General features: G+C 43.6%; 1 protein-coding gene across 7 annotated transcripts in view; it reads left to right on the forward strand.

Annotated features, from left to right (window-relative positions):
- Positions 1–12,306, forward strand: part of LOC115111795 (serine/threonine-protein phosphatase 2B catalytic subunit gamma isoform-like) — a 69,289-nt gene that overhangs the window by 42,940 nt on the left and 14,043 nt on the right. For all 7 annotated transcript variants that reach the window (XM_029638226.2, XM_029638225.2, XM_029638227.2 and 4 more), the window contains exons 4-8: positions 2,589–2,700; positions 6,254–6,399; positions 7,926–8,065; positions 10,379–10,456; positions 12,116–12,210. In XM_029638226.2, the coding sequence (XP_029494086.1) occupies positions 2,589–2,700; positions 6,254–6,399; positions 7,926–8,065; positions 10,379–10,456; positions 12,116–12,210 (571 nt within the window). The remainder of the gene's footprint in view (positions 1–2,588; positions 2,701–6,253; positions 6,400–7,925; positions 8,066–10,378; positions 10,457–12,115; positions 12,211–12,306) is intronic.

The raw sequence follows: 12,306 nt of genomic DNA on the forward strand, positions 1-12,306 counted from the left end.
CCTTACTGTGATTTGTTTTCAATTGAAATGGTAAAAAATAAACAAAAATAGCTTCTTAGCGAAGACTAATTTCTCAAGCAAAAATGTTGTTAGGACTGTCTGGTAGTGGTCAGGGTGGGGAGTGGGAAACTAGCTGTTATTGTCAGAGCGATTTGGAACTCTTTCATATCGGTCTATTAACTCATTTTACCGCCTGGTGATGTCACTAGCAGGCCAAAACTCCATCCCACCAAAACAGGCTGCTGTTTCAGGCGGTCTTTTCAAATAAACAGCTCTTACACTAAAAGGGTATTATCATCATTTTCATAATTTCACAGTACTAGTCCAACCTCATAGTGTGGAAATATATTTAAAACACATGAAAATCATGTTTTCGACAGCACTGGCCCTTTAAACATTTGATATAATTTTCACCTGACATAATCACTTTGCCTACTCTTAATAATTGACGAATTACAGTATGTTGGAATAACTTTTTGTTTAACCTATTCTGATGGTTGTTAAAAGCAGAATTTTGACTTTTACTGTTATATCAACACATTAACATCAAGTCACTAGCTGATAATGTTGCATACAACATTGCATATAATGTGAAATAGGCCTCGTGAAATCATTGTTAAAGTGCAAGAGATACTGTCTAGATTATTTATGGCTTGATCATATATGGATATCAAAACATTATTTTAAAGACCCAGTGCAGTCAAAATGTGATTTACCTTTAGTTTTATATACATTGAGTATACATAACATTAAGAATGAGACAGACTGACCAGGTGAGTCCAGGTGAAAGCTATGATCCCTTATTGATGGAGACAGGTTAATTAAGGATGAACCTTTTTAAGCCTTGTAAGAATTGAGACATGGATTGTGTGCCATTGAGAGGGTGAATGGGCAAGACAAAATATTGAAGTGCCTTTGAACGGGGTATGGTAGTAGGTGCCAGGTGCACCTGTTTGTGTCAAGATCTGCAAGGCTGCATGTTTTCTCACATTCAACTGTTTTTCATGTGTGTATCAAGAATGGTTGACCACCCAATGGACATCCAGCCAACTTGACACAACTGTGGGAAGCATTGGAGTCAACATGGGCCAGCATCCCTGTGGAATGCTTTCGACACCTTGTAGAGTCCATGCCTTGATGAATTAAGGGCTCTTCTGAGGGCAAAAGGTGCGCGACTCAATATTAGGAAGGTGTTCCTAATGTTTGGTGTACTCTGTGTACATTTCCACACTGAGGTTGGAATAATTCAGTGAAACTGTAAAAATTATGATAATGCCGTTTTAGTGTAAGAGCTGTTTGAAAATAACTGAAATTTCAGCCTGTTTTGGTGGGATGGAGTTTTGGCCTGTCTGGCGACATCACCAGGCGGTATAAGTTAATATACCAATAACAAAGAGTTTCAAACCTCTGCCAATATCAGAGTTTCTCATTAGGCTTGTCCAATTAGGCCCATCACTCAGACCACTCTGAGGTTGACACAGGAGTGAAAATGAATTATTGTCCATCTTGTCCTGTCAAATGTTTTCGCATACTTGTCTGTCCCATCCCGATAAAAATCACTTCCGACCCATGCAAACATTTATACGCAGCCTGGTTGTAGCTAGATACTTTCGAGTCGCGTTGGAGACAGTTTTAGCTAACCCTAACCTTTTCCTAACCTTAACCTAATTATCCCAACCTACCACGTTAATTCTCCTAACCTGCTACGAAAAGTCACTTCTTATAGTCACAACCGAAAGATATTCCCTGGGAAGTCTTCGTTTCCACTAATGCGATACAGGCGCTCTGCGTGTGAGTAGCCTAGCAACTGCTCGTTTTGGCTGCTGCTCAGCGCTCACGAGACAGTTGCCTGTACACAACCGATAACAACCAAATGAGAACCCGCAGGAGTCCTCTTCCCGCTTGTAGCAAAATTCTTGCTTAAGAAATTGCTCTTTGCTAAGAAGCTATTTTTAACCATTTTAATAATTTAAAAAATAACACTAAGGCACTAATTATCCTATATTGAGATAAGAATTGGCCCTTTAACAACTCCAAAGCATTTGCGTGTGGCACACTGCTCACGAGGTGTCCTAAATACAGTATCTGTCGCCTAGATGGGACTCTTATGACTAAAGAGGCTTAATGTATTGCTTTTATTTTTACCCATAAGGAGTAAAGGTAAGGTGTAAAGTCTTTATTCTCAGCACTTACAACCGATTTCTACTCTGAGGCACTTTGTGGATACGACCCCAGTTTTAATGCCCTGTTTTATTGTTTTTATTTTTGCACTGTACTGTAGACACAGGCCATCTGGTTGGTTGAAGAGGTGTAGGCAAACCTTTTGGCTGGAGCGTATCCGTTTTAAACTACCTGTTGCAGTTGACAATTCTCCTCGTCCTTACAATCTGAAGGGCCTGGTCCTGTAGTTCTTCTATCATTTTGTGTTTTTTGACCTTCTCAGCCTCAACAGAATGTACATCTTTATTTTGTATAGAGATTTGTGATTTGTAATTCATGTTGGGCATTCAGGATCTACGTTGGGGTTGTGTGCTTGACTTTCATGCCCTGGTTGCCTTGTGTCCCTCACTCGCTCTCTCCTCTCACAGTGTGTGCTGTACCTCTGGTCACTCAAGATCAATCACCCGACCACACTCTTCCTCCTGCGAGGGAACCACGAGTGCCGGCACCTCACAGAGTACTTCACCTTCAAACAGGAATGTAAGTATACTGTCACTGCAGCATGATATGTCACACCAATGAGGGCAAGCCTAATGTGATGCAACACCATAGGGTACTACTTAGAGATCAAAGGCCCTCTGCAACCTAGAGAAGCAGACTTGGCCCTACTCTGCAAACAGACATGAAGTACATACTTGAAGGGGACATTCTTCCCCCTAGCTCTGTGGCTTATTGATGCTCTTATTATAGCGCAGTATTATTTTTGGCTGGTGAGCTTAGCAAACGGTCAGTGACAGATAAAGAGTCAAACCAAGAGATAAACAGACATTCAGACAGAGAGACGGAGTCATTCGCGGAGACAGACAGACACACGCACGCACACACACAGGCACAAAGAGACAGACAGACCCCTCCCTGCCTGTGCCTTGTGGCTGTCTCCTTGATTGAACAGCCTCCCTCTACTCTGACACATCAGGATCAGGAAGCCTGTCTGCCACAGTTCCCAATAGGAACATCTCATTGTTCGGGTGTCTTTATCCATCGTGCATAGAGACCACGTCTCCTCTTCACGGTGCAGCCAGACGACGAGCTGCTGAGGCATGGAGAGCAGCCAGCCATGCAGATGACGTTATTCAGACCGTTACACACAATGAAAGAGAGCTGACACACCCACAAGGTGTGTGTTTGTGCACGAGTATGGGTATGTGTGAGTGAACACTTATCGCTGTGCATTCAAGTGGCGGCACAGGTGTTAGGAATTAGTATGCAAGCCTCATCAAAGAAACAAACCTTGCGTTGGCGGACAGGACAGGACAGGAGAGGCAGCAACAACATTGGCAAACATCATTTGAATGGGAAGAACCTATTGGAAAGAAAGATGCTTCAGTCTAATTAGTTTATAATGAATGCATTCATTAGCATGCATTTAAACTAATTGACAAGCGCTGGGCTGACAGAGGCAGTTAGCCTTAAGCAGCAGATGGCTCCACTGATAAGTGTTGCTCTTTTCTTCAGGATGAAAGTCAACATACTGTAAAAATAGACTGCTCCCCTCCTGCTTTAGATTTAGGTGGCGTTCCAGGTCGTCGTTTAGCAGTCACGCTGCACAGCCGAAGATTTCTAGATCATGTTAATGTGGTTTCTGGGATGTTTCTTCAGGTGTTGTGAGATCGAATCATCTGAAAAAATATGACCTTGAACACCCCCGGAGAGAGTGGGTGTGCCTGTATGTTTCTCAGGCATTTTGAGAAGCGACAGGTCTAAGACACCCTGCGCGTTCTAAATGGCACCCTATTCCTTATGTAGTGCACTGCTTCTGACCCGAGCCCTACGGGTGCCATTTGGGACACAGGCTGCGCCTAACCGTTGAGCCCAGTCAGTCCGTGTCTGTCTGTTGTTACTAAAGCCTGGTCTTGTAACGGCAGCACTGATCCACCCTGGTCCAGCCCCATCTGTCAGGACCTTATTATTTCTCCTCTCCGGATGTCCTTCTTACGCAGCCAGGAGTTCATGTAGTTCATGCAGTTTGATCACACAGCACAATGCCACAGATGTCTCAAGTTTTGAGGGAGCATGCAATTGGCATGCTGACTGCAGGAATGTCCACCAAAGATTTTGCTGTGGTTGGAAACAAGTGTTTTAACTCGCCAGTTGTCACATTCGCTGAGGTTTCCGATCTTTGGCAGTTTGACGATAAGGCCTTTTCTCCAGTCTTGTGGCTCCCAGATCTTGCTGAAGAGATCAGTCAGCACCTTGGTAGCTGTGTTGTCATCAGCTTTAAGTAGCTCAGCCTGCTGAGAGAATCCCTGGTGCTTTGCCACTCTTCATAGCCTTGATGGCTGCTTGGACCTCTGCTTCAACTGGTGGGTCGGTGTCTATACCATCAATCTCATCCGAGGGTGGTGGGTCTGCTTTGGCCAGTTGATGACCTCTCCATCTTGCAGTTTGTTCCTCTTTGGTTGTTAACATTTGACCTGGTCTTTGACTGGCATTGTGTGGTTGCTAGCTTGGCCACAGAGATGTCTTGTGATCTTATATACAGTGCTTAGTTCTCCTCTTGCTGCAGCTTGTTCTGCCTTACAGGCCAATTCCTGGACAAAGGCTCTCTTATCCCTTCAAGCACTCATTTTACGTCTTTGTCCATGGTCTTGTATTCTTGCTGTGCTCGCACAATCAGCCTGGGGGATTTCGCGCTCAGCACTTTTTTGCCCAGCCTTCTCATCTATACGGAATAAAAATATAAACGCAACAATTTCTATGATTTTACTGAGTTACAGTTCATATAAGGAAATCAATCAATTTAAATAAATTCATTAGGTCCTAACTATGGATTTCACACGACTGGGCAGGGGTGCAGCCATGGGTGGGAGCCCGGCACAGCCAATCAGAATACATTTTTCTCCACAAAAGTGCTTTATTACAGACAGAAATACCCCTCAGTTTCATCGGCTGTCTGGGTGACTGGTCTCAGACGATCCCGCAGGTGAAGAAAGCCGGATGTGAAGGTCCTGGGCTGGCGTGGTTACACGTGGTCTGCGGTTGTGAGGCGGGTTGGACCAAATTCTCTAAAATGACGTTGGAGGCGACTTTTGGTAAAGCAATGAACATTCAATTCTCTGGCAACCGCTCTTGTGGACATTCCTGCAGTCAGCATGCCAATCTGAAGTTTTAAACATGGTGTGGATCACCTAGGAGAACACGACATCCCCTGCGGAGTAGCTAGTAACTGTGGAGTTAGTGGTTGAAAACATATAGGTTACCAACATATAGGTTACAAAAACAACAGCACCCTCTGAAAACCCAGGCTATAGCTAATTGAGATGATTCCCTAGCAGTTATTTTGGCATGCATGGTTTTTCTGGATCAAAAAGTGGCTTAGGTGGTGAGTGGGGGCAATGGTCAGCCCCAATTATTGAGGCACCCCATCTTGGCTGTGGAGAGCATTTCTGTGTTTTAAAGCAAACTTTTTGCAATTTTACACATTTTGCCATGGAGCTGAGAGAAAATGTTGCAGTTTTAAAGCTATTTTTTTCTGAAATTCAATGCTTAAACATTATAACAAAATCAATACTCCTGAATTCCAGCTCACTGGTTTGAGTTTGAGTTTGTGTGTCAAGAATGGTCCACCAGCCAAAGGACATCCAGCCAACTTGACAGATTTGTGGAAAGCATTGGATTCGGGGCACCCATGTGGAACGCTTTCGACACCTTAGAGTCCATGCTCGACGAATTGAGGCTGTTCTTAAGGCAAAAAAATCATATTAGGAAGGTGTTCCTAATGTTTTGTACACTGTATCTAGGTCCATTATCTTTTCTACATACATTATATATGATTTTAGTCAAAGTTTACACTGAAATTGTTTTCCTATCCCGAAAATGTATTCAAAAAAAATAAAAATAAATATATATATATATTATTTTTTTACACTTTCACTTATGCAGACAACCTGGCATGTAGTGAAGCTTAGTTTGACCTTGCTTACAATTGAAGTGGTACTGCCTCATTTAATCAAGAGTTTAGCAAGCGCAAGCAGATGTGCTCTGAAAGCGATAGTGAACCATATCTTATGTGAATCCCCTGTTCCATGTTTAGGTAAGATCAAGTACTCAGAGCGCGTGTACGATGCCTGCATGGAAGCCTTTGACTGCCTGCCGCTCGCTGCTCTCCTCAACCAACAGTTCCTGTGTGTACATGGTGGGCTCTCACCAGAAATCAACTGCCTAGACGACATTAGGAAAGTAAGTCCGTGTTTGACTACAAACTAAGTTTGGATGAAATTTAAACTCAGCAAAAAAAGAAACGGCCCTTTTTCAGGACCCTGTCTTTCAAAGATAATTCGTAAAAATCCAAATAACTTCATAGATCTTCATTGTAAAGGGTTTAAACACTGTTTCCCATGCTTGTTGAATGAACCATACACCATTAATGAACATGCACCTGTGGAACGTCATTAAGACACTAGCAGCTTACAGACGGTAGGAAATTAAGGTAACCGTTATGAAAACTTAGGACACTGAAGAGGCCTTTCTACTGACTCTGAAAAACGCCAAATGAAAGTTGCTCAGGGTCCCTGTTCATCTGTGTGAACGTGCCTTAGGCATGCTGCAAGGAGGCATGAGGACTGCAGATGTGGCCAGGGCAATAAATTGCAATGTCTGTACTGTGAGACGCCTAAGACAGCGCTACAGAGCGACAGGACGGACAGCTGATCATCCTCGTAGTGGCAGGCCACGTGTAACAACACCTACACAGGATCGGTACATCCGAACATCACACCTGTGGGACAGGTACAGGATGGCAACAACAACTGCCCGACTTACACCAGGAACGCACAATCCCTCCATCAGTGCTCAGACTGTCTGCAATAGGCTGAGAGAGGCTGGACTGAGGGCTTGTAGGCCCTCAAATAAAAGTGCTCTTCGCAGACGAGTCACGGTTTTGTCTCACCAGGCGTGATAGTCGGATTCGTGTTTATTGTCGAAGGAATGAGCGTTACACCATGGCCTGTACTCTGGAGTGGGGTCGATTTGGAGGTGGAGGGTCCGTCATGGTCTATGGCGGTGTGTCACAGCATCATCGGACTGAGCTTATCATTGCAGGCAATCACAACGCTGTGCGTTACAGGGAAGACATCCTCCTCTCTCATGTGGTACCCTTCCTGCAGGCTCATCCTGACGTGACCCTCCAACTTGACAATGCCATACTGCTCTTTCTGTGCGTGATATCCTGCAAGACAGGAATGTCAAGTGTTCTGCCATGCCCAGCGAAGAGTCCGGATCTCAATCCCATTGAGCATGTCTGGGACCTGTTGGATCGGAGGGTGAGGGCTAGGGCCATTCCCCCCAGAAATATCCGGGAACTTGCAGGTGCCTTGGTGGAAGAGTGGGGTAACATGTCACAGCAAGAACTGGCAAATTTGGTGCAGTCCATGAGGAGGAGATGCACTGCAGTACTTAATACAGCTGGTGGCCACACCAGATACTGACTGTTACTGTTGATGTTGACCCTCCCTTTGTTCAGGGACACATTATTCCATGTATGTTAGTCACATGTCTGTGGAACTTGTTCAGTTTATGTCTGTTGTTGAATCTTATGTTCATACAAATATTTACACATGTTAAGTTTGCTGAAAATAAACACAGTTGACAGTGAGAGGACGTTTCTTTATTTGCAGAGTTTAGTGGATAAAAAGAAATGTGTGATCAATCAACTTTCTTTGACTCATGGTGCTGTGCGTGTGTGTGTGTGTGTGTGCGCTCCACAGTTAGACAGGTTTAAGGAGCCTCCAGCATTCGGCCCTATGTGTGACCTGATCTGGGCTGACCCAGGAGAGGACTACGGCAGTGAGAAGACAGCAGAACACTTCAACCACAACTCTGTTCGAGGCTGCTCCTACTTTTTCAGGTATGCTACCTGCTCTATATCAAGGTTCAGCTACATAAGAAACTTATATGGCCAATAATACTGGCCATAAGTTGAAAATAATACGGTTTGCTACTTGAAGAGCTACTGGTGACCCACCAGGGATAGATCTGTGTTTTAGTTAGGTGAAATATAGGCCACTGTCCAGTTTGGGAGTGTACTGTAAGGTATTGACCCTAGGAAGCGCCAGTCCATTGCCTCCCTAGCAGTACTAGCATTCAGATTTTTTTTCCCCCCACATTTTATGTTACAGCCTTATTCTAAAATTGATTTCAAAAATCCTCATTAATCTACGCACAATACCCATAATGACAAAGCAAAAACTGCTTTTTAGAATTTTTCAATGTATTGAAAATAGAAAACTGATATCACATGTACATATGTATTCAGACCCTTTACTCAGTACTTTGTTGAAGCACCTTTGGCAACGATTACAGCCTCGAGACTTCTTGGGTATGACGCTACCAGCTTGTCACACCTGTATTTGGAGAATTTATTCCATTCATCTCTGCAGATCCTCTCAAGCTCTGTCAGGTTGGATGGGGGAGCAGCTATTTTCAGGTCTCTCCAGAGATGTTCGATCGGGTTCAAGTCCGCGCTCAGAGACTTGTTCCGAATCCACTCCTGCGTTGTCTTGACTGTGTGCTTAGGGTTGTTGTTCTGTTGGAAGGTAAACCTCCCCCAGTCTGAGGTCCTGAGTGCTCTGGAACAGGTTTTCATCAAGGTTCTCTCTGTACTTTGCCTTGTTCATCTTTCCCTTGATCCTGATTAGTCTCCCAGTCCTTGTCGCTGTAAAACATCCCCACAGCATGACACTGCCAACACCATGCTTCACCGTAGGGATGGTATTGGTCAGGTGATGAGCGGGGCCTGGTTTCCTCCAGGCATGACGCTTGGTTTCATCAGACCAAATAATCTTGTTTTCCACGGTCTGAGTCATGTCGGTGCCTTCTGGCAAACTCCAAGTCCGCTGTCCTGTGCCTTTTACTGAGGAGTGGCTTCCGTCTGGCCACTCTACCATAAAGGCGGAGTGCTGCAGAGAGGGTTGTCCTTCTGGAAGGAGCTCTGTCAGAGTGACCATAGGGTTCTTGGTCACCTCACCGACCAAGGCTCTTCTTCCCCAATTGCTCAGTTTAGCCTGGCGTCCAGCTCTAGGAAGAGTTGACGGTTCCAAGCTTCTTCAATTTAAGAATGATTGAGGCTTCTATGTTCTTGGGGACCTTCAATGCTGCAGAAATGTTTTTGTGCCATTCCCCAGATCTGTGCCTCGACACAATCCTGTCTCTGAGGTCTACAGACAATTCCTTCCACCTCATGGCTTGGTTTTTGCTTTGATGTGCACTGTCTGTCAAGTGTGGGACCTTATATAGACAGGTGTGTGCCTTTCCAAATCTTGTCCAATCAATTGAATTTATCACAGGTGGACTCCAATCAAGTTGTAGAAACAACTCAAGGATGATCATTGGAAACAGGATGCACCTGAACTCAATTTCGAGTCTCATAGCAAGGGTCTGAATACTTATGTAAAGAAGGTATTTCAGTTTTTTAAACCTTTTTGGTTTGTCATTATGCGGCATTGTGTGTAGATTGATGAGGGGAAAAATAGTATTTAGTCCATTTTAGAATAAGGCTGTAATGTAACAAAAGTGAATGAGTCTGAATACTTTCCGAATGCACTGTATATCTCTTTCCGCTGTTGATGGGTTTTTGCCACGCTAACTAAATGCAGGTGTCCGGCTAATTGCCCGAGCAGTCTTTGATGAGAGGTGGAGTAGGCTGGTGGGGTCATTGTAGAAACCCAAGTAAAAGCCGGTCAGCCACATAGATGGGCTGCTTCCCAAATGGCACCTTATTGCCTATATAGTGCACTACATTCGGCTATGGCCCATAGAGCTCTGATCAAGGAAGTACACTGTTTAGGGAATAGGGTGCCATTTGGGATTCACACCAGGTCTGCTCTCCTGTGGCTGTGGCCTACTGGCTGCCTCTGGAGCAGCTATAAGAGTCCATAAATACCACAGCCCTCCTTGGCACTGTTCTGCTCTTGCCTCAGTGGTTCAATTAAACCCTCCCTACCTCCCAGGCCAGAGGGCAAGATACTGACAGGAATTCCAAATGTATTTCCAAAAGTAAAGAACAGCCAGAAAATGCTTCTAATGGCCACACACTGTTCCTCAAAGAATTTCGGTCATATCTCACACTACATGGCTGCCAAGACTGACTGTGAGGTCCAGCTTTAACCTCACTCCACTGGCTGTTCTAATTGGCTGTTTTTCTCTCTCTCTTGCCTTGCAGTTACCCGGCAGTATGTGACTTTTTGATAAATAATAACTTGCTGTCGGTAATTAGAGCACACGAAGCACAGGATGCAGGGTAAGTTTCACTGTTTACAGAGTAATACATTTAACCGTATAACGGATTTTTATTTAAAGTGAGGCGGAAAAAATTATAATAATATAAAAAAATGTATAAGTTGTACCCCTTGTAATAATATTAAACAATCTTAGGACAACACCTAGTGACCTCAAGAGATTTGAGCCTTTTGGTATTGCAGTGACATGAGGGGCAGGGAATAGAACATGGGATGCTGTCTGTGAAAGGCAAAGACCCTACACATCGCACCAATAGGGTAAATCTAATTGGTGGGAATTATAAAGTAGCTCATATAGCGAGCAAAGCTACAGTGCCCTTTTCCGAACGGGAGGCACGTCCCCGCGCTTTGACTACTCGGCACCCTAGTATGTCCTGGCCGTGTGTTCCGATACCCTCACGGCTGTCTTCCCACTTCTGCACCAATGTAGCAAACGGCGTGGCAGGGAATCAAAACCGGGTCAAAGGCCAGAGGGTAAACCCTCTTGGTGGGAATTGTAACGCTGCTCATATAGCGAGGATCATGATAGTATAATGGTTTTGGAATGACAGATCCACTAACCCAGTTTTAGTCACAGATGCAAAGATCTACCATTTCTAATAATTGATGTGCTGCTGATAGCAGTCTACTAAACTAATTAGACTTATTCTTACTATACTGAACTGCTTCAGTTTCTGCTTGAACTATTTAGCTTGAGTTCTACACGTCTCCCACTACCATACAAATAAGACGGCTGAAGCAAGCGCACAACCTTTTTCTTCAGCGAATGTAGTTATTCTGTAGTGGTTCCCCTAACCACGCAGGTAGCCTAGTGGTTAGAGGGTTGGGCCAGTAACTGAAATGTTGCTAGATCGAATCCCCGCGCTGACGAGGTAAAAGTCTGTCGTCCTGCCCCTGAACAAGGCAGTTAACCCACTGTTCCTAGGCCATCATTGTAAATACGAATTTGTTCTTAACTGACTTGCCTAGTTAAATAAAGGTTAAATAAAAAATAATTGAACTGCCTCCTAGCAAGAGACCATTGTGTGACTATTAGCAGAAATAAAGGCTATTGCGCACCCGATTTGATACCAAGCATCATGATATCATTCTGCAAGGTAGGCCTACATTTAATTGGCATGTTTTTTTTTTTTTAAGGGTAACCTTTAGAATTGACTGTTTTGGCATGCTTTTCCATATTGCAGATTTTATAGGGCCCTATATATACTGTATCTTACCTAAGAAGTGTTTACCTCAGGCTGACTTCTGGCATCTATTGGTGCAATGTTCCAGAAATGTCCAAATCAACTTAAAATATCTACAAAATATTTTATTTTTTTGCAGCGACAACAATCTGTAAGGCTACAGCTAACATGTTTTCCTTTTACCGTTTGCGATTCACAAATTATTTGTTTCACCTCGATTGAACAGAACCCTATTACAATGGCAAAGCGAATCATTTGATTTCTCAAAAATATTTTTTTTAAAGAATCGATTCATATTAATTAAATGAATCGCTCAATATATTAATATATACACATTTTATTTTTTTACTATTTTGAGAAATGTGAAGCAGCACATCTGTTGTACAGTGCATTACATTTGTATGGCCTTACAAAAAAAATGTTGCTCTCTCTTCACCATTTTATTTCTCAAACTAAGGTAATTTTGTCTCTTCCCAGGTATCGGATGTACAGAAAAAGCCAGACTACAGGCTTTCCTTCATTAATTACAATCTTCTCAGCACCAAATTACCTAGATGTATACAACAACAAAGGTGTGTGTACTCTTTATATCAAGACTGTGATGGGTTCTATGCATAGTGTAGTACGTGCCTTTTGTGCTGTTGTAAAGAGCCATTTTCTGTTTACCA

Source organism: Oncorhynchus nerka, linkage group LG27 (genome assembly GCF_034236695.1).
Source record: "Oncorhynchus nerka isolate Pitt River linkage group LG27, Oner_Uvic_2.0, whole genome shotgun sequence".
In the NCBI taxonomy this organism is placed as follows: Eukaryota; Metazoa; Chordata; class Actinopteri; order Salmoniformes; family Salmonidae; genus Oncorhynchus; species Oncorhynchus nerka.